Source organism: Rhincodon typus, chromosome 16, assembly GCF_021869965.1.
Source record: "Rhincodon typus isolate 14 chromosome 16, sRhiTyp1.1, whole genome shotgun sequence".
NCBI lineage: Eukaryota > Metazoa > Chordata > Chondrichthyes > Orectolobiformes > Rhincodontidae > Rhincodon > Rhincodon typus.
Genome location: NC_063347.1, coordinates 4326494 through 4348848, shown reverse-complemented (window position 1 = coordinate 4348848; position 22355 = coordinate 4326494). Strand labels below are relative to the sequence as shown.

The 22355-nt window shown below is 44.2% G+C and overlaps 1 protein-coding gene across 2 annotated transcripts in view; it reads left to right on the top strand.

The window, feature by feature from the left end:
* mgll (monoglyceride lipase) overlaps positions 1-22355 on the top strand; it is a 77396-nt gene that overhangs the window by 6697 nt on the left and 48344 nt on the right. For both annotated transcript variants that reach the window (XM_020518492.2, XM_048606764.1), the window contains one exon: positions 12582-12688. In XM_020518492.2, the coding sequence (XP_020374081.2) occupies positions 12582-12688 (107 nt within the window). The remainder of the gene's footprint in view (positions 1-12581; positions 12689-22355) is intronic.

The following is a 22355-nucleotide window of genomic DNA, read 5'->3' as shown; positions in this document are numbered from 1 at the left end:
CATCACCTTGTCACCATGGACGGCTCTACTGGGTGCAAGGAACTCCCAAGGATGTCATTCCAAGGATTTGATGGAACATACAAACTTCACCACTGTGTTAAGGTGATGACTGACAGTGTGGAACAGCCACAGGATAAGTGTCTTCATTGGGCATCAATTGCCCACTTAAGAACCTCAATGGGTGGCAAGACAGGATGGTCATCTGCAGATGGGGAGGTTATGGCCTAGTGGTATTATCACAGGACTGTTAATCCAGAGACCAGGTAATGTTCTGGGGACCTGGGTTCAATCCTGCCACTGGAATTAAGAATCTAACGATAGCCATGAATCCGTTGTTGATTGTAGGGGAAAAACCCATCTGGGTCACTAATGCCCTTTGGGGAAGGAAATCTGCTGTCCCTGCCTGGTCTGGCCTACCTGTGACTCCAGGCCCACAGTAATGTGGTTGACTCTGCACTGCCCTCTAGGCAATAAATGCTGCCCTAGCCAATGATGCCCACATCCTAGGAATGAACGAAAAGAAGATGCGCTCAAGGTGGAGTCAGGAAGATGGCATTGCCTTCACCTGCACCCACCCCCACCTGGGTAAATGCTTCCTTCTTGTTCGTAGCTGAGTATTTACTCTCACAGCACTGACACTCCCTAACGCTAATGCCATTCACAAGCATCTCAGGCTGCTGTACGTACCAAACAAATTACACCCACCATTTGTCATTGCCTTAGAATTCAGTTACGGAGATGTTGCTTTTAAAAATATTTAACACCACACTTGACCTATTTCTTCGAAAACACTCTCTGTGTAATAATGTTTATTGAAGATTGGATAAAGTTCAGTGAATCTGAGATTTGAACCACATCTGTGCTGTACAGCTGAGCTTCACAGATGTGCCAGTCTGCCCTGACATCTTGCCCAGATTGGAAACAGTGCTCTCATTCCCATCAGCTGAGCTTTGTAAAGATCCCACACCTTTTTCATGGTGAAGAGCAGGTGAGCTGTGGTGGGTGGCTGGAGGAAGGGGTGTATGGGCAACAGTGGGGAGGGAGCAATGGTATAAAGGTGAAAGGTAATTTCAGTCATTTCAGTAATGTTTCTGACCTGCTGCAGAGCTCCATTGAGACCAAAGTAAGCTGAAGAAATAGCACCTCATTTTCTGCTCAGACACTTTACAACCTTCAGGACACAACATGAAGTTGGACAAGTTCAGGTCATGGACCCTGTCTTCCATTTTGATTTCATGGGTTTACTCCCAGCAGAGCCTTTTCATATTCTCTCATGGGCACATGGGTGTCCGTGGCTGGGCCAGCATTTATAGCGTGTCCCTAGTTGCCATTGAGAAGGTGGTTTTGAACTGCCTTCTTGAACCACTGCAGTCCCTGTGTTCTGGGTTGACCCACAGTGCTGTTAGGGAGAGAGTCCCAGGATTTTGATCCAGTGGAGGAATGGCGATATATTTCCAAGTCAGGATGGTGAGTGGCTTGGAGGAGAACTTGTATGTGCTGGTGCTCTCATGCTGCCCTTGTCCTTATAGATAGAAGTGGGTTTGGAAGATGCTGTCTGAGGATCTTTGATGAAGTTCATTTGGTGAATGTCCTATTCTACTATTAACACCTTCATCTATATCCCTTCTCTATTACCATTAGCATCCCCTTTGCCTTTTGCTCTGATGCCATTAGCACCCTCTTTTATCTGATAGATTGGAGAAATTGGTGCTGTCAGCATGTAGACTTGTCAGAGACTTTCAAACCATTGGGGTCTGGACAGAGTGGATGGGAAGAAGCTGTTCCATTTGGTGGGAAGGGCATAGCTTTGAGGTAATTGGCAAAATAACCAGCGGTGGCTATGATGCAGCGAGTGGTTTAGATCTGGAATGTAGTGCCCGAGAGTGTGGTGGAATTGAGGTTCAATCGAGACAGCATTCAAAAGAGGATTCAATAATTATCTGAAGCGAAAAATAAATTGAAGGGTTACAAGGAAAAGGCAGCAAAGTATGACCAAGTGAGTTACTCTCCTGGGTCACAAATGTAGAATTCCTACAGTGTTCAAGCAGGTCTTTCAGCCCATCAAGTCCACACTGACCCTCCAAAGAACATCCAATCCAGACCCATTCCCCCCTCACCCTATATTCCTGCATTTCCCATGGCTAACCCACCTAGCCTACACATCCCTGGACATTATGGGCAATTTAGTACAGCCAATCCACCTAGCCTGCATATCTTAGTTCTGTGGGAGGAAACCCATGCAGACAGGAGAAGAATGTGCAAACACCACACAGACGGTCACCCAAGGCTGGAAATGAACCCAAGACCCTAGTGCTGTAAGGCAACACTAAGCCACTGTGCCATCCATGCTTAGAGAGCATCTGTGGAGACAAACAAACTTTTCAGGTCGATGACCGTTCACTCGATTTCTACCTACATCAGCCAATTCCACCCAGCTCCCCGTAATTCTACCTGTGCCCTTTCCCCTATAAATCCACTGTGATACCACCTCCTGGGAGCGCATAAAATGTACCCCTCTGATTCTAAGAGAGTTGCTAAGAAAAGAGGCATGCTGTCAATGTTTCACATCAGGACAGATGCAAGAATGCCAAATTTCAAAGGGAACAGCAATTTATAGTGTCAGAGCAAAAGGGGTGCTTTAAGGTTTTTGAGTAGATTTGTAGCTCGGGTTGTGGTTAGTTGGCTCGCCGAACTGGTTCGCTGTTCTGCAGACGTTTCATTACCCTGCTGGGTAACATCATTAGTGCAGCCTCCGATAAAGCGCTGTTGTGTTTTCCTGCCTGTTATTTAAACTCTGGTTTTCCACTAAGAAGATCATTAACAAACATATAGAGCTAGACCCTATATATACTCCATTGCAAAGGAAAACCAGAAGTGAGGTAACCCATTGCAAAGGAAAACCAGAAGTGAGGTAACCCAGCTCAACGGACACAGAGTTTAAATAACAGGCAGGAAAACACAACACTGCTTCATTGGAGACTGCTCTGATGATGTTACCCAGCAGGGTAATGAAACATCTGCGGAACAACGAACCAGCTCGGCGAGCCAACCAATCATAAAAGGGGTGCTGATTGTTTGGGTCTGATTGATCAAGGAGTCACCAATGTGAATGCTATCATTCCTATACTTTTGTTGGTTCAGAATTGTTCAATATCTCAACACATTCCTCTTTCCTCTGTACACACATACACGAATTCTAAGAGAGGTAAGCCTTTGCTGTTTGACGAGATAGTCAAGATAAAAAAAGAATTGGCACGGACACAAAAGCTGATGTGAAGGCTAGAAAATGGCAGGCTGCAACATGCAAGTTAAAGGACTTTAAGTTTAATTTTCAGTTAAAAAAAAATACCAAAGAATGTTGTTGGCTGTGGGTGGATTCATTGAAATTGAACAGCCAAGAGATTTTATTGATAAAACTGACAGCGCAACAATAGAGCAGCAGTCAGCACAATCTGAAAAGTGTTCGATCAAGGAACTCCAGAAGTAGTGACTCACTGTACGTTAATGTAATACACTGGCTGGGAGTTAAACACCAGAGGACAAAGAAACATTGTGTAACCTGCCCCCTCACTGGGTTCTTATCGACTGTAAAAGTCTTACCCTGAGAACGCTCTGATTTCACTTCAAAGAGTCAAGAAACAGAAAATAAATCAGATATTCCCTGTCGTGTTTTTATTTTCATTCTGACCTTCCCCATCCCTTTCTTCAGGGCAGGGGAATTAAAATACAAAATTAACTCCACATTCACTGTGATCTCCCTCAACATCAATGTTCCTTGTACTGTCCCCATGAAGGCTGTTTCTCCACAGCTGTCACAGCATAAACAATCTGGGGAGAAGGGCAGGTTATAGACAACAGATATTAGAGCAGATATGGGCCATTCTGACCCTCAACCTACTCTACCATTCAATAGGATCAGTCCCAACTTCTTGCTGTAACCCTTTGTTGCTTTAGTGCCTAAAAATCTCATTGGCTACAGTTCGCTGCAGGAGAGAATTCCAAATATTCGTAATCTTCAGAGTGAGGAAATTCTTCATTTAATTTCTAATTGGGTCAATCTCTTAATCCTGAAACTAAACTATGGCCCCTTGTTCTAGACTCTCCAACCTGGGGAGGCAGCCTTAACGACATAGAAACATAGAAAATAGGAGCAGGAGTAGGCCATTCATCCGTTTGTGTCTGCATCACCATTCCATGCAATGATGGCTGATCATCCAACTCAGTCCTGTGCTCCTGCTTTCTCTCCAAAGCCCTTTGATCCCTTTCATATGATATCTAACTCCTTTTTGAAAATGTTCAGTGTACTGGTGAAACAGTTGCGTTTTAATAACACTGCTATGGTCGCTATTACTGAGGTCAGCCAGCTGGACCTCATAGAATATGATTTCCCTGATTGGGGCTGTTAATCTGGTCCAATCAGGGAGCCCTGGCTGACAGATAAGAACAGGAGTGTCAGACATCCTGCTCACGCTGAGAGCTGGTTCTGAGGGAACTGGATCAGTGTCAAGGACTCCCCATGTGTAAATAAAGGGTGACCTGGTGATGGGATACTGGCCTCTGTGGAGTTATTTCAGCTTTTAACCCCAGATTTATTGACGTGAACTCAAATTTCGCTGACTGCGATGAGATTTGGACCTATGCCCTCACAGCAGTAGTCTGAGCCTCTGGACCCTGCAACTAGTGACAATACCAGCACACCACCACCTCCCCAAAGCTGTGACAATGGAGGAAGCAAGAGATTACAAGATGGAATTAAGATATTGGCGTAGGATGAGAGATGGAGTAGGGGATCTAATTGTGGAGATCAGTGTAATTAAATAGGTGTTTCTAATACATTTCCTAACACATTACCTTGTGGTTCCTAGTGTTGTCGTAAGGACCTACTCAGCTTTATGCATGTAAGAGGGAAATATATGGAAAAAATTAAACTGGTGAGGTTTTAATGTCATGGGTTTGTAAACAGGAATACGTGGGGAGGCTAGTGAGTAAACAGAATGGAATATGCTTAGGAAATATTCTATAAACCACATTTGTATCACCGATCTCAATTTTCACTGTATCACTTTCTGCAACAAGGCTTTTCCGTCTTTGTCTCTGTTTCTGATATGACAGTCTCTTTGTTTCTATAAAGCTGACATTTCTTTCCCATCTCCCCCTCAACTGCTATCTCTCTCAAAATCCTGCATTGTGTTTTGCTGCCTCTGACTATTTCAGTTTCTTGTTTTTCTTTCTTCAATTCTTTCTGTCTGAGGCTTCCCTAATATAGATAGAAAAGTTTGAATACAAGTATGAATAAATTCAAGAACAGCTTCTCCCCCTGTCTTGTAAGACTTTTGAACGGACCTCTCAAATGTTAATGTTGATCTCTCTCTCTCTGTGCCTTTTCTGCAGCTGTAACACTGTATTCTGCACTCTTTCTTCTACCCTGATACACTTTGTATGGTAAGATCAGCCTGTACAGCAGGCAAAACAACACTTTTCACTGTATCTCAGTATATGTGACTGCAATCAATCAATATCAAATATCCTGAGGTCTTAGCCACTTTTTTTCGATCACTTCTGCCTCTCCCTCCATTGTGTTTCACTATGTCTTTCTGTTTCCATTTCTCTTTCTCCACTTCTCCTGAGTAAGGTGTAAGAGTTGAGATTCTTTGCCCCTCTCTGCATGGCTTCCACTTCTCCCTGTTATGCGCCTCTCCCCCTGCATTTCTCATGTCCGTATTCTCATATCATATTCCTTTTCCTCTATCCCCCATATACTTCACACTCCCCTCATCTGCAGCTCTCACTCTCTCTGCATCTTTCTCCTGCTTGTTTCCTCCACCTCTTTGCTTTCCAGTCTTCCCTTGCTCACTGGCTCATTGACGTTAAAATGTTGAGGGTTCCATTTGGCACTGGGCTGAGGCTCCTTCACTCCACTGCATCCCCCGCGCCCCCCACCCCGCCCCGCCACCCCAACCAACCTCAAGGGTTTCACCAGCGTTTGTGGTGAAGCTATTTGGAATTTTCAGTCTGGGGTTGTTCCATTTTTCATCATCTTCAAAAGCTCCTTGAAGTGTAACTGTTCAGCCATGTCTTTGGTGAACTTCCCTGACTCTATTCTCAGCTTCTGGCCAGAGTCCAATTGTCCCATCCCCACAGAGCAAACCACCTTGTCCTATTCTGTTAAAAAGTTGCTACAGTCAGTACAGCTGGTGCTTGTCTTCTCTTATCAGCAGAGGAACATTGTGAAACCACCTTCTTTTGTAAGCACTTTGCTACAAGCTATAATTTGGACAGCTTCCGAGTCAGATTCCAACGCTCCTGATGATATCACTTGTTGACCTATGACAGGGATCTGAGCCAAAAATGCCCAAGTATTGCCAAGGGAGTGCTGCACAATCAGACGTGCTGTCTTTTGGCAGAGCGATATGAAACTAAGGCTCTGCCTGCTATCTATGACCACTATTTTGAAGTATATCTGTCAATACCCTGGCTCACATCTATCCCTCAACTGTCATCAGTCAGAAATTACCTGGCTATTTATTACATTCCTTGTGTGTGGGATCCTGTGCACAAGTTGACTGTCACGTTTCTTACATTGCAAAGCGAACTACGCTCTAAAAGGATTTTTCTGACTGCTGAGCATTTTGGGACATCCTTAAGTCGCTATAGAAATGTAAAGTGCTTTCTAGACTACACACTACAAATGATGTTGAGAGCCCAGCATTAGATTGTATTCATTTGCTTAGTAAATGGCAGAAAACAACACCCTCAAAAGCTGGGATTGCAGCCAAATCTAGCAGCTCGATTGTTTCTTGTTCCTCCCGTTCTCTGCCAAGTTTCCCTCTCTCGCCCTTTTCTCTGCTGAACCCATTCACTCCTCGCTTCAGATGGGGCTCCCAGGGGCACAGTGCCCTCCACCTTATTGCCTGAGTGACCTTTCCTGATGTTTAAAGGTGCCCCCCCAACCCCACCCAGTGTACGCTCACACCGTCCCGCTGATATCCCAGGGCAGTAATTGAGAGCAGGGGGGTGACTCAGGGCCCAGGAGAGCAAGGTAGTGACCCAGACTCAGCACTGACTGGGGATCTGTGACGCTCAGTTACTCATTTCTACAACCAGCTAAAACCTCGGACAGACGCAGGGTCAATGGTGAAGATTGAAAGGAAGGGAATCAGAGGCAGGAATCAAGCCCCAATGGATTGCACCAGATTCCGAATATTACGGGGCATAATTTATTTATTACTTTCTACTATTAGTAGAAAATGGTGAATATAGAAAAGATTTTTCTCACCATTTAACTGCAGGTAGAATCACAGAATTTTAAAGGACAGAACAAGGCCATTTCACCCATTGTGTCTGTACTGGTGTCCAAAAGAGCTACCCAGCTAGGCCACGCTGTAACCCTGTCACCATTGCCCCCTAAAATCATCCCGTTCCAACTCTCCTTTGAAACCTCCTATGGAATTCACTTCCACCAATCTCCCAGGCAGCGCATTCCAAATCCCAGCTACTCTCTGAAAAGAGATCAGGAACAAAAACAGAAGTTGCTGGAAAAGCTCAGCAGGTCCGACAGCATCTGTGAAGGAGAAAACAGAGTTAAATTTTCAGGTCTAGTGACCCTTCCTCTGAAAAGAGATGTTTCTCCTCATTCCAGTCTTAGCTCTTGTTACTGACACGCCCGAAGTTGTGACCCCCTCCTAGTTATTGACATACCAACTAAAGAATATCCTTCTTTACCCTGTCAAAATTGTTGATAATTTTGATCACCTCAATAAGGCCACGTCTTAATCTTCTCTGCTCCAAGGAGAATAAGCTCGTTTCTCCAATCTTTCCTTCTATCTAAAATCCTTAATTCCCGGTATCATTCTAGTAAATCTCCTTTGAACGCTCTCTGTGGCTTTGACATCCTTCCTTAAATAAGGTACCCAGAACTGAACATAATACTCCAAATGTGGCCAGACCGATGATTTGTAGAGGTGTAGCACCTCCTTGCTTTTATAGTCTATGACTCTATTCACAAACGCAAGGATCCTATAAACCTTCTTGACGACAGTTTCAACTTTGCCTGGCCACCTTCAGAGAGCTTGCAATGTGAACCCTAAGGTCCCTCTGCTCCTGTGCTCACCTCAGAGTTGTACCACTGAGCCTGTATTGTCTCTCCATGTTTCTTCTACCAACCTAGATTACCTCACATTTCTCTGCATTAAAATTCATCTGCCAGGTCTCCGCCCATTTGGCCAACTTGTCAATGTCCCTCTGAAGTCGCTCAACATCATCCTCACAATTCACTATTCTCCCTGGCTTAGTATCATCTGCAGATTCAGAGATTTTGCCCTCAACACCCATCTCCAAATCATTTATATAAATCAGAAAAAGCAAGGGTTCCAACACTGATCCCTGGGGAACGCCACTTCCAACTCATCTCCAATCTGAGAAAGGCCTATCTGTACCTACCCTCTGTTTCCAATCTTTTAGCCAACTTTCAATCCATGCTGACAAGAACCCATCAATCCCAAACAATTCTAACTTGCTAACCAACCTGCCATCTGGCACTGTATCAAATGCTTTCCGAAAGTCCAAATATACAACATCCACACCCCTACCCTCATCCACTGCCTGTGTCACCTTGTCAAAGAACTCAATCTATAATTCACTGATATTAAGAAGTGGAGGAAAGTATTTTCCAATGTTAAACATTGTGAACGATCTCATCACCAGCTTTTTTCCTGTCTGGTGTTGGAACTCTGCAATAAAAATATTGGAAACACTCAGCCAGTCTGGCAATGTCTATGGACAGAGAAACAGAGTTAATGATTCAGATCAATTACCTTTCATCAATATATCTCAATCATTCTCACTTCGAGAGTCAGGAGGTTGCAGAATGCGTTGTCAGAAAATATAGTTGAAACAAGATGCATTAACAAGTGAAGAAGACACTCAATAGGTCATGCACTTCATAGAATCATACAATTATTACAATGCAGAAGGAGTCCTTTTGGCCCATTGTACTTTTGCTGGCTGTACTGCACAGTTCGATTATCTAGTGCCAATCTTGCCCTGTTTGCTAACTCAATGTTGTTACAATTATGGAATTCTTCCTAGAGACTTGTCCCTGTCAGGCTGATGCCTTGTGACTGAAGAGGCTGAGAAAAGAAACAATTTTATTAAAAGCTTCCATCTCATGCAGAAGGATTCAGGCTAATTCACATCCAACAGCCTGCTCCGAAAACTCTGTTTACATCTTGACAGCTGTGACTAATTCCACGTGAGACATCCCACAACATTTTAAAGCAGTCAACAATGTTCTAGATAGAACTACTAGCAATATTCTCGAAAGAAAAGTCAATTCACCCTAGATAACAAGGTGTAGAGCTGGATGAACACAGCAGGCCAAGCAGCATCAGAGGAGCAGGAAGGCTGACGTTTCGGGCCTAGACCCTTCTTCAGAAAAAAAACAATTCACCCTATCTCCCATTGTGAACAGATCCTTTAAAAAAATTCTAGGGCCCAAATCCTAAGATTAAGAAGCAGGACCTCAATGGTCGTAATCTCTGGATTACTCCTGGCACCATGTGCTAGCAAGTTTAGAAATAAGAAAATAGGACAGATGAATGCGTGGCTCAAGGGTTGGTGCAAGAGGGAGGGTTTTAAATCACTGGGACCATTTTTGGGGAAGGTGGGACATGCACAAATGGGACAGTCTGCCCCTGAGCCACATTGGGACCAACATCCTTGCAGGTAGGTTTGCTAGTGCTGTTGGGGGGAGTTTAAACTAGTCTGGCAGGGGGAGGGGACACAGAATTTCGATGAAACAGAGACATATCATGCTACAGCAAAGGAAGCAAATGAAAGTGAGATCAGCTATGTTGAGTGTCAAGAGAGTAAAGCTGGATGGTCTTTACTTTAATGCTAGGGGTATAATAGGTACGACTGATGAGTTAATGTTGTGGATGGTCCTGTAGAAGTATGATATTGTTGCCAGCATAGAAACATGGTTGAGGGAAGGGCTGGACTGGCAACTCAACATTCTGGGGTATATGATCTTTAGGCAAGACAGAGGAGGGTGTAAAAGGGTGGTGGTGTAGCACTATTAATTAAGGAGTCAACTACTGCAACAAGGAGAAATGATATCTTGGAAAGGACATCAAATGAGGCTGTATGGATCAAACTTAGGAATGTTAAGAGGGTCAGATACTTTGCTGAGAGTGTGTTAAAGGCCCTTACAGTTCACAGAGGTTTGTAAGAGTAATAATCAGGTAATTATACTTGGAGATTTCAACTTTCCCAACATAAATTGGGATAGTCATAGTTAAGGGTTTAGAGGGGGTGGATTTCTTCAAATGTATCCAGGGGAGTTTTCTGTATCAATAACTAGAAGGCCCAACAAGGGACGGTGCAGTGCTGGATCTGGTTCTGGGGAAAGAAGCCAGATAAGTTTAATTTATATAAAAGTGAGGTGCTGCATTTTGGAAAGGCAAATCAGGGCAGGACCTGTACACTTAATGGTAAGGTCCTGGGGAGTGTTGCTGAACAGAGACTTTGGAATGCAGGTTCATAGTTCATTGAAAGTAGAATCGCAGGTAGGCAGGGCAGTGAAGAAGGCGTTTGGTACGCTTGCCTTTATTGGTCAGTGCATTGCGTATAGGAGTTGGGAGATCATGTTGCAGCTGTACAGGACATTGGTTAGGCCACTTTTGGAACACTGTGTTCAATTCTGGTCTCTCTGCTATAGGAAGGATGTTGTGAAACTTGAAATGGTTCAGAAAAGATTTACAAGGACGTTGTCGGGGTTGGAGAGTTTGAGCTATAGGGAGAGGCTGAATAGGCTGGGGCTATTTTCCCTGGAGCATTGGAGGCTGAGGGGTGACTTTATAGAAGTTTATAAAATCATGAGGGACATGGATAGGGTGAATAGTCAAGATCTTTTCCCCAGGGTAACGGAGTCCAAAACTAGAGGGCATAGGTTTAAGGTGAGAGGGGAAAGCCATAAAGGGGCCTTAAGGGGTAATTTTTTCACACAGAGTGGTACGTGTATGGAATGAGCTGTCAGAGGAATTGGTGGAGGCTGGTACAATTGCAACATTTAAAAGCATTTGGATGGGTACATGAATAAGAAGGGTTTAGAGGGATATAGGCCAAATGCTGGCAAATGGGACTAGATTAATTTAGGATATCTGGTCGGCATGGACCAGTTTACCCGAAGGTTCTGTGCAACTCTATGACTCTGCGAATGGCCACAAACCAACTCCATGTGCCGTCAAAGTGAGAGCTTTCCCATCAGACATAGAGAGCCCCACAACCTCTTCAGCACAACATTGCTCCAGTGGAATCTTGGCACACACACTTCCTCAGCAGTGTATTCAAGTTGTGTATTCAATGCAGGAAATAGAAACTGCCAAAGGAAGTGGTGGAGGCTGGTACAATTACAACATTTAAAAGGCATCTGGATGGGTATATGAACAGGAAGGGTTTAGAGGGATATGGGCCAAATGCTGGCAAATGGGACTAGATTAATTTAGGATATCTGGTTGGCATAGATGAGTTTGACCGAAGGGTCTGTTTCCATGCTGCATATTTCAATGACTGTATGGCTCTAAGTGTTCAATGTGGCAGTAGGGGAACATTTTAGCAATAGCTAACGTGATACAGTTCAAATTTGTTCAGGACGGGTATAAAGATGGTCTGAAAAAGATGGCTTTGGACTGGAGGAAGGCAAATTTAATTCAAATAAAGCGGGATCTGGCCACAGTAGACTGGGAACAGCTCCTTGCAGTTAAGGCTACAGCAGAGCAATGGGCAGCTGGGTAGCATACAGGTCCAACATGTGCCCTTTGGAGGGAAGCGTAGGAGCAATAAGTTCAGAGAACCTTGGATATCTAGGACAACTGAGGACTAGATACAGAAGAAGAACAGACCCTTTAGCAAGTCCAAAGGGAGCAATTCAGCTGCGGCCCTAGAGGAAAACATGAAGTGCAAGACGGAACTTAAGAAATCAATTAGAAGAGCAAAAACAGGGGCATGAGAAAGGACTTGCAAACAGGATTAGTGAGAATCCTAAGATATTTTATAAGTACATTAAAGGGAAGAGGTTAACCAGGGAAAGAGTAGGACCCATTAGGGACCAAGGGGACCATCTGTGTGCGAAGCCGCAGGATATTGGAAGGATGGTAAATGAATATTTCTCTTCAGTCTTCACTCTCAAAAAGGAGAAGGTAGGTACGGAATTCAGGGAAAAAAAAGCTAATTGGAGAAAATTCTAAAGCAGTGAATTAATACCCACTTGGAAAGGAATGCATTAATTAGGCTTAGTCAGCTTGGCTTTGTCAGAGGGAGGTCATGCCTAACAAATTGGTTAGAATTTTTTTGAAAATGTGATCAAATCAGTGTGAATGAGGAAAGCTCAGTTGATGTAGTTTATATGGATCTTGACAAGATTTTGACAAGGTCCACATGGGAGACTGAATAAGAAGGTTAAAGCACATGGAATTGAGGAAAACTTGGCGAGATGGATCAGAAACTGGCTTAATTACAACGTTGCAACACATTTCATATCTGGTGTTCCATTGCTGAGTTCTTATGTCCTCTAATTCCTCCAGGGCGTTAGTGATGATCATACACGGTGCAGGAGAACACAGTGGACGCTATGCAGAAGTTGTTTCAATGCTAACAAAGCAATCCCTGTTTGTATTTTCACATGATCACAGTAAGTACTATTGGCTGGCTCTTAACCTCAGGACAGTGCTCTGTCAGATTACGTGTTTATATCTTGTACCATCTTGTGATGGATAATGTCTGGTCATTTGGACAAAACCACTACTGAAAATATCACTGATGATTTCACCACCTTTCTCAAACTAAGCTTTCTTTATCTGAACTGGTCTGCCACAATAGAATCATAGAATCCCTACAGTGTGAAAGCAGGCCATTCAGCCCATCAAGTCCAGACAGTCCCTCTGAAGAGCATCCCACTCCCTCTCCCCTATCCCTGTAAGCCCACATTTCCCTTGGCTAAGCCACCGAGCTTGCATATCCCTGTATGCTATGGGGTAATTTAGCATGGCCAATCCACCCTAACTCGCACATGTGTGGACTGTGGGAGGAAACCGGAGTACTCAGAGGAAACCCACACATACACGGGGAGAACATGCAAACTCCACACAGATAGTCACCCAAGGCTGGAATCAAACCCTGGCGCTGAGCCAATTTAACGGGGTGGGAGGGGGAGTTGAGTAGCTATATAGTTATAATGTCACTGGGCCAGTAATCCAGAGGCCCAGGCCACTGCTCTGGGAACATGAGTTTGAATCCCATCACAGCACTGGGTGGAATTTGAATTCAATGAATTGAAAACTTGTCTCAGTAATGGCAAACATGATAACTGTCACCAGGTTAATGTGGAAACCCATCTGGTCTGTGGATGGCCTTTAGGGAAGGAAATCTGGGATCATCACCCAGTCTGACCTACATGTGACTCCAGGTCAATGTCAAGGAGATGACTTCGAACTGGCCCCCAAAACAGCCTTGTAAGCTGCTCAGTTCAAGAGCAATGAGGAATGCCATCCCAGTGATGCCCACATCCAATAGAAGAATAAAAAAAAGTTAGGAGCTTTCATAAAAACGTTACACAATTAAGACGTTTCATTTGTAGATTTGGTCCCTCGAGCTCCCTGTGCCATTGTTTTAACCAAGGCATCTCTATGCTTTTAATCCTTGTTGACTGTCTTCTTCCCCTTTTCCTTACATTTCAAATCAACATCTACCCCCACCATTCCCAAAATGATAAAGACCAATTGACTCATTCACTAGAACCTTCTGGGACTGTGTTCCACACAAACAGTCCAAACTTTTTTTTGTGACTGAGAGTTCTAAAAGGTTGCCCATGGTGAGGGCCGCCTGTGAAGATGAGAAACATAACCTGCTAAAGATAATTGGGAACTGGAATTTATGTAGTGGCCTTTGTGTAGTGAGCACGCTATTTTCAAGATGAATTCTCAATGGACACCCAGCTACATGAGGAGATATTTGCACTTTTGACCAAGAGGTTAGATCAATGAAAATGCTTCAAGGAATGCCTTAAAGAAGTTGGAAAGTTTAGCAGATAGGTACAGAATTCAAGAGTTTAGAGTCCAGGCAGCTCAAGGCATGGCTGTCAATGTTAGAACGACGAAAATCTGGGATGGGTAGGGAGGAGGGGGAACAGGACGAGGATGAATTTTGAAGACAAATTGGAGGAAGAGTTTTGAAATGTTTAAAATTAAGAGGGGCAGAGATAAGGTAGACAGGAAGAAACTTTTCCCCTTGACAGAGAGATCAATGACCGCGCCATTGATTTTAGGTAAGGGGCAGAAAGTTTAGAACAGGTGCGAGGTAAAAAACTTCTTCACCCAGAGGATGGTGAGAATCTGGAACTCACTGGCTGTAAAGGTGAGTGAGGCAGAAATCCTCATAAACATTTAAGACATATTTAGGTGTGCACTTGCTGTGCCAAGGCATACACGGCCATGGGGCAAGTGCTGGAAAATGGAATTAGAATAGTTAAGGATTGTTTTTGACCAGTGTGGACATGATGGGCTGAAGGGCATGACCTCTATGATCCTCTGCCTCTATGAATGCAGTGATCTCAGGGTTGTAGAGCTAGAGGAGATTACAAGGGTGGGGGATGGGATGGAGGGAGCTCATAGAGGGAAATGAAACCAATGGCTAGAATTTGAGGTTGGGATGTTGCCAGACCAAAAGCTGACAAGTAATAAGGCAAGAAAGAAGGGTTTCAAGAGGAAGAGACAAATGGAGGCGTGGGAAGCTGTAATGTCAAAATGTGAACACATTGGGGTTAGAAGATGGAAGAGTTGGTCTTGATTCTAACCCACTCAAGATTTAGAAAAGACAACAAATGAACAAAATAAATTGAAAGGAAAGAGAAAAAACAAATAACATCTCATGACCCTCCAAAGAAAATTACAACAATTAATTAATTTTCAAGGTTATTCACTATTATTACATTGGCAGACAACATGCCAAATGAGATGAATGGCCAACTAGTCTGTTTCTTGTGATTGAGGGAGGAATGTTGTCCCATTCTGGGGCGCATCACAGTTCATCTTTGAGTAGGATAATAGGATCATTTATACAGCTGATCCTTTGTCTTCAACAGCGCTACCTCTCTTCAACACTGCCCTACCCTCTGTCTCTCTCCACTGTACCCGCCATGGCTAATCCAACTAGCCTGCACATTGTTGGACTGTGGAAGGAAACCCACGCAGACACAGGGAGAACATGCAGACTCCACACAGACAGTCACTCAGGGGTAGAATCAAACCCAGGTCCCTGGTGCAGTGAGGCAGCAGTGCTAACCACTGAGCCACTGTGCCACCTGGCACTGAAATAAGGGGAAATGTCTTCAACCAGGAGGCTGTATGACACAGGAAGCGGTTGAGGCCAAAACATTTAATGTTTGAAGAAGGAGTTAAATATAGTTATAGAGACATAAAATCATCCAGTACAGAAGAGGCCCTTTGGCCCGTCGAGTCTGCACCGACAAAAGAAAGCTATCACCTATCTACGCAAATCCCACAAGTGTATGGGGAGAAAGCAGGAACAGGAGATTGAGTTGGATGATCAGCCATGATCATGCTGAATGGTGGAGCAGACTTGAAGGGCTGAATGGCCTACTCCTGCTCCTACGTTTCTCGGCGACTGTACAAAGCAGCTGTGGGAAGATGCTGATTGCTGTTCACTCAGCAGCAACTCACTGGAATGATCATGGTTGAGGGATCAAGCCCCTATGACATTCAGGGAGCATTGTCCTCTGCAGGGCTCAGCAATTTACATAAACTACTGGCTCTCAAGACCGATGAATGTTTCCACAGAGATTTTACAAACAACTGGATACATCTGTGTAAACATTGGAAAAGATCCATAATATGGGATATTAGCAGGGTGAGGCTGCAAAACTTTAAAGCAGGAAGTCTGCTGTCTTTAAATAAACATCAGCATGCACGGCAATGTCCATTCATACAGATATCTAACCAACACATGACTCCAAACCTACAGCAATGTGAATGACTCTCATCCACCCTCTGAAACTGGCATGCAAGCCAATCAGTTGCATCAAACCACCAGGAGATTATGTAGTGAGAATATAAATGTAGGGGCCACATTGTCTCAACACACCAGAAATGATTAAGGCACAGTGACCCAGCCAACACGTCAAAGTTCTCCTTTGGACTTAAATCCCACTGGCTCAGGTCTAGTCCTTTGGAGATCCCATCAGGCAGCTTTCCTTCGTGTTGTGATGAACAGTCCATAATGCTGTAAGAAACAGTATGCCATTCAGCCCCTCAAGCCTGATCCACCATCAATAGGATTATGACTGATTTGACATTCTTCACAGTGTTTTCCCCATAACCTTTGATTCCCCCACTGATCAAGAATTGATTTATCTCTCTCAGTCTTAATATTGGACTGGAAGTATTGACTCCGTTCCGGTCTCCACAGATGTTGCTCCAGCACTCTCTGTGTTTGTGCCACTGTTTCTTAGTCAGGAAACGCATCATCTTTCTCACCAACCGGGGTGCCAGGTGACTGGAGAGGTAGCACTTTGAGGTCCTAAAGTGGGCATTAATTGACCAGTTATGGGCTTTGATTGATGGTGGGCCAAGGAGGTCACCCATGGACCTCTCACCCAGAACCTAATGTGGCAAGGAGGGTATCCTGGGTAGAGTGGACTTGGAGAAGATGTTTCCACTAATAGGAGAGACTCAGACCCAAGGGAACAGCCTCAGAGCAAAGGGATCACCCTTTGGATCTGAGATCAGGAGAATTTTTTTCAGCCAGAGGGTGGTGACTGTATGGAACTCATTGTCACAGAAGGCTGTGGCAGTCAAGTCATTGAGTGTCTTTAAGACAGAGGTTTTCGATGAGTAACGGGATCAAAGGTCACAGGGAGAAGGCAGGAAAATAGGGTTGAGAAACATATCAACCATGATCGAATGGTGGAGCAGACTCATAGGGTCATAGAATCACACAACACAGAAACAGACCCTTCGGTCCAACTCATCCATGCCCACCAGATATACTACATTAATCTAGTCCTATTCGCCAGTATTTGTCCCATATCCCTCTAAACCCTTCCTATTCATGCACCCATTCAGATGCCTTTTAAATGTTGTAATTGTACCAGCCTCCACCACTTCCTCTGGCAGCTCATTCTATACACGCACCACCCTCTGTGTGAAAAAGTTGTCCCTTAGGTCCCTTTTAAATCTTTTCCTTCTCATCTAAAATCTGTGCCCTCTAGTTTTGGACTCTCTTACCCTGGGGAAAAGACCTTGGTTATTCACCCTCTCCATGCCTCTCATGATTTTATAAATTTACATTAGGTCACCCCTCAGCCTCTAACGCTCTGTGGAAAACAGTCCCAGTCTATTCAGCCCCTCCCTATAGCTCAAACCCTCCAACCCCAGCAGCATCCTTGTAAATCTTTTCTGAACGCTTTCAAGTTTCACAACATCTTTCCTAAAGCGGGGAGGCCTTTTAAATGTTGTAATTGTACCGGCCTCCACCACTTCCTCTGGCAGCTCATTCCATACACGCACCACCCTCTGCATGAAAAAGTTGCCCCTTAGAACCTTTTTAAAATCTTTCCTCCCCCTCAACTTAAACCTTGTCCTCTCGTTTTGGATTTCCCTACCCTAGGAAAAAGACATTGACTAATCACCCTATCAATGCCCCTCATGAATTTACAAATCTCTATAAGGTCACCCCTCAGTCTCTGACGCTCCAGGGAAAATAGCCCCAGCCTATTCAGCCTCTCCCTGTATCTCAAACCCTCCAGTCCCAACAACATCCTTGTAAATCTTGTCTGCACTCTCTCCAGTTTAACAACACCCTTCCTACAGCAGGGAGACCAGAACTGAATGCAGTATTCCAAAAGTGGCCTAACCAATGTCCTGTATAGCTGCAACATGAACTCCCAACTCCAACACTCAATGCAGTGACCAATAAAGGCAAGCGTACCAAACACCTTCTTCACTGCACTGTCTACCCTCAATGGGTCAAATGGCCTAATTCTGCTGGTACTATGGTCTAAGGGGGTGAGTATCTCTCCAGGGCCAACTTGCCCAATTATTGTCCCTTCTTGTAGAGAGGGGATTATTGTGCCTCCTAAAGTAATTTGGTACAGGATCCATTTGAGCCCTGAGCTATGGTTCCTGGTTTGAGAAAGAGCTGTGCCAAGTGACTCTGCGCCAAAAGACCTAGTCTTTCCCTAGAGTCTTGCAAACATCTCCTTTTCAACTATTGATGCAATTGACTTTTTGAAAGTCTGTTGAATCTGCATCCTCTGCACTTTCAAGCAGCATGTTCCACAACTCACTGAGTTAAAATACAAATTCTACTCACCATCCATCTTGTTCTTTTGCAATGTTTTTTAAAATGATGAAGTGTCAATATCTCTCTTTCTTTGGACTGAATGAAGACTGCTGATGTGGAAGATGGATTAGGTTGTATAACTCTTAACTGCTTGTTACATTTTGCTGCGACCAGCAATTTCTGCAGAGAATAAAATAATTCTTTTCTGACTTGGGATATTTTCCCGGGACCCACTCACTTGAGGATCTAACCTGACTTTGGCAGTTGTATTCTATTTTTGCCTCAGTGCAATTTCTGTTGCTATAGTCTTATCAGACCATAGGGTAGCTTTCTCATTAGAGAGGAGAGGGAGAATAAAGCTGGTGGTGATTTAACCTGAGGACCATCATACCTCAGGCAAGGGAAGAGGTTGAGAAGGCAAGTCCTTCTGGTAACCTAAGCTTGTGATGGGAATTGAACCCATGCTGTTGGTATTAAGCTGCTTTGCAAAGCAAGTGCCTGCCAGCTGAGCTAAACTAATACCCCCTTTTTGCCTCAGTAACAGAGTGCCTGCCAAATTGTACGTAACTTTCTCAGAAGCGCGGTTCCAGGTTAATGATGGGTTTGGAGAACCGAGGCCAAAGGAATTAATCCCTTTTAGAAAAGGGTCTATGAAAGGATTCGGAGAAGCGATTTTATTTTTTTGTCTAGCTGTCCACTCCCTCTGCTCCCGCCCCCCAACTCAGAATTCTACGGCACAGCAGGAGGCCATTCAGCCCATTGTAAGAATTCCAGTTCTTTAAAAGCTTTCCAATTAGTCCCTTTGCTCTGCTCTGTTCTCAAGCGCATGAGAACAGCTCAATTTCTAAGTTCCTATCCAAGCCACATTCCTGTTCAGCTTGGGAATGTATCGGTTTTCCTATAGTTGCTGTTGTGTCAAAATCTTGGAACATGACAACCACAGCAACAACTTCCCTATCCTCCTGAGAGTGCAGAAGCTATTTGCAAGAATGGTACCAGGGGTCTGGAATAGTGATAGATTGAAGAAGTTGAGACTGTTCTCCTTGGAGAGAAGAAGGGCTGAGAGGAGATTTGATAAAGTTAGAGAAAGTTAGAGAGAGAGAAAGTGTTTCAGCTCGTAAAAGGAACATGAACTGGAGGGCATAGATTTAAAGCGATGTGCTAACGAAGCGAGGGTGAAGTTAGTGAAAACCTTTTCACTGGAATGCACTGCCTGGAAAGTGGTGGAGGCATGTCCAATTGAGGCATTCAAGAGGGGCTCTGGATGATTATTTAGACAGAAATAGTGTGTAAAGATTTGGGGAGAAAGCAGGAGACGGGCACTGGGTAATGACTCTTGTCTAACAGGCCAGTGCACAATGGTCTCCTTCCATGCCATAACAATACTGTGGTTCAGTGAACTGCACTATGGGTGTACCGTTACAACAGGGACTGGAGTGCTTCAAGAACCTTCTCAATAGCAAGTGGGGGATAGTCAGTAACCTTTGTTGTTTTTAATGAAGCCCATGCCTTAGAATAAATTCATTTTAAATATTACAGTTAAAAATGTGACAATAAGCATAACAACTTGACGATGCTAGAGAAAAGTTTCTCCTCTGATGGAGTTTTGTGGTGGACATTTCTGGGCCCCACACTTCAGAGAAAATGTAAACTTTCTAGTAATGGAAAGTTGAAAGAAAAACACAAATTGCTGCCATTTTCTGCATTTAAAGTGAATGTGTTAGCCTCTATTTCTCTCCCTAACCATGATTAAGAGCTCTGTAGTGTCAGTGATGCTAGCCTGATATAGTTTCAGAACAAAAGAATTTTTGCACCTTGCATTATTGTTCACTTCCTGGTGTATGGCACTGCATGTTGGACAGGGTGTTGGGCAGCTTTGATACTGGTCTTTGAAACTGCTCAGAAACAGAAATTGCTGGAGAAACTAAGCGGGGCTGGGAGCATCTGTGGAGTGAAAGCAGAGTTAATCTTTCGGGTCCAGTGACCCTTCTTCAACGCTGTTTCTCCAGCAATTTTTGTTCTTGTTTCAGATTTCCAGTATCCACAGTTCTTTGTTTAATTGAAAATGTGTTCTGTGCCTGCTCATTTCTGAAGAAACACAGCAGGTCTGGCAGCATCTGTGGAGAGAGAGAAACAGAGTCAACGATTTGAGTTACAGTTCTGAAGAAGAGTCACTGGACTTGAAACATTATCTGTGCTCTCTCTCCCCAGATGCTGCCAGATCTGCTGAGTTTCTTCAGCATTTTCTGTTTCTGTTTCAGATTTCAACCTTCCCGAGTTCTTTGTTTTATTTACCAGGGCTGAGCAATCTCACTTAACAGGAAGGATAGAAAAATAGGATTTTTGCCTCAGAACATATAAGATTAAGAGGTGGTCTTATATATCTTTTTGATGATGTGGAAGTGTCAGTGTTGGATAAGGTCAGAAGTCACACGACACCAGGTTATAGTCCAACAGGTTTATTTGAAATCACAAGCTTTTGGAGCATAGCCCCTTTGTCAGGTGAAGTGAAGGGAAGCACGTAGGCACACCTGCTGAAGGAGCAGCGCTTTGAAAGTTTGTGATTTCAAATAAACCTTTGCGCTATAACCTGGTGTCATGTGACCTCTGACCATATCCTTTCAAGAGGACAGGCAGTTTTAATACAGCATCGAAGAATCCCAACAGAGTGAAAGCAAGCCATTCAGTCCATCAAATCCACACCCGCCCCCTTACCCTGCATTTCCCAGGGCTAATCCACCTGATCTGCAGACACACAGAGAACATGTAAACTCCACACAGACAGTCACCTGAGGCTGGAATTGAACCCAGGTCCTTAGTGCTGTGGGGCACCTGTGCTACCCACTGAGCAGCAAGAGGGGGAGAAAAGATGCCCTAGAATCATAGAAGTGCACAGTTCAGATGAGGTCTTTCAACCCATCGAATCTACTGCCAAAACTACACCGTACTCAAGCAAGTGGGTCCATAATTAGAGATCATTAATGATCAATGGCAACAGATCCTGAGGAGTGATCAGGAAATAAATTATCATTTGGCTGAATAGCTGTTAGGATCTGGACTGCTTGATCTGAAGACGGGATGGAAGTTGATTCCATAATTTGAAAGGAAAGTTCGACAGTTAATTGAGGATGACAAACTTGGTAGGGCTATGGAAGAAAAGACTGGTAGATGGGATTCAGTTTGACTGCCTTTCAAAGGGGCCTCCTACTGCGCTGCAATTTTCTGTAATTTACATCTCCCACTGTGTTAAACCTCTCCAGTATAGTCAGCAGGTTCCAGGCAATTGGGCCTTTTGTTTCACTGGCTCCATGAAACAATCCAAGGGAGTTTAGCTTCAGAATCTAGCTGGCTCAGCACAAGGATGGGCATCCCCACAGCTTGTAGCCCTCTACTAAAGCCAGCTACGAAAGCTGTGGTGCCCGCTGTGCTTCCACTCTTTGTGTTAAACGCAGACACGCAATTATTGGCAGTTAATTGACTGGCTGAGTCGGCATTTTATTACCCAGCTCCAGTTGTCCTCAGTAGGGGGTGCTGAGCTGCCTATTTAACTGCTGCTATCCATTTGCCATTAGGGAGGGAATTCTAGGATTTTGACCCAGCGGCAGTGAAGGGACAGCGATATATTTCCAAATCAGGATGGTGAGTGGCTTGCAGGGAAGCTTGCAGGGGATGGTGTTCCCGGCTACCCTGTCCTTCTAGATGGTAGAGGTCACGGGTTTGGAGAATGATGTTGTAGGAGCCTTGGTGAGTGACCACAGCACATCTTATAGGTGGTCTAACTGCTGCTACTGGGCACTGATGGTGCAGAAAGTGAGTGTGTAAAGTGATGGATGAGGTGCAAAACACTTGGACTAGCTTGTCTTGGATGGTGTCAAGTTTCTTGAGTGTTATTATATAGTCACAGAGTTGGACAGCATGGAAACAGACCCTTTGGTCTAATTTGCACATGCCAACCAGATATCCGAAAATAATTGAGTCCCATTTGTGAACATTTGGCCTAT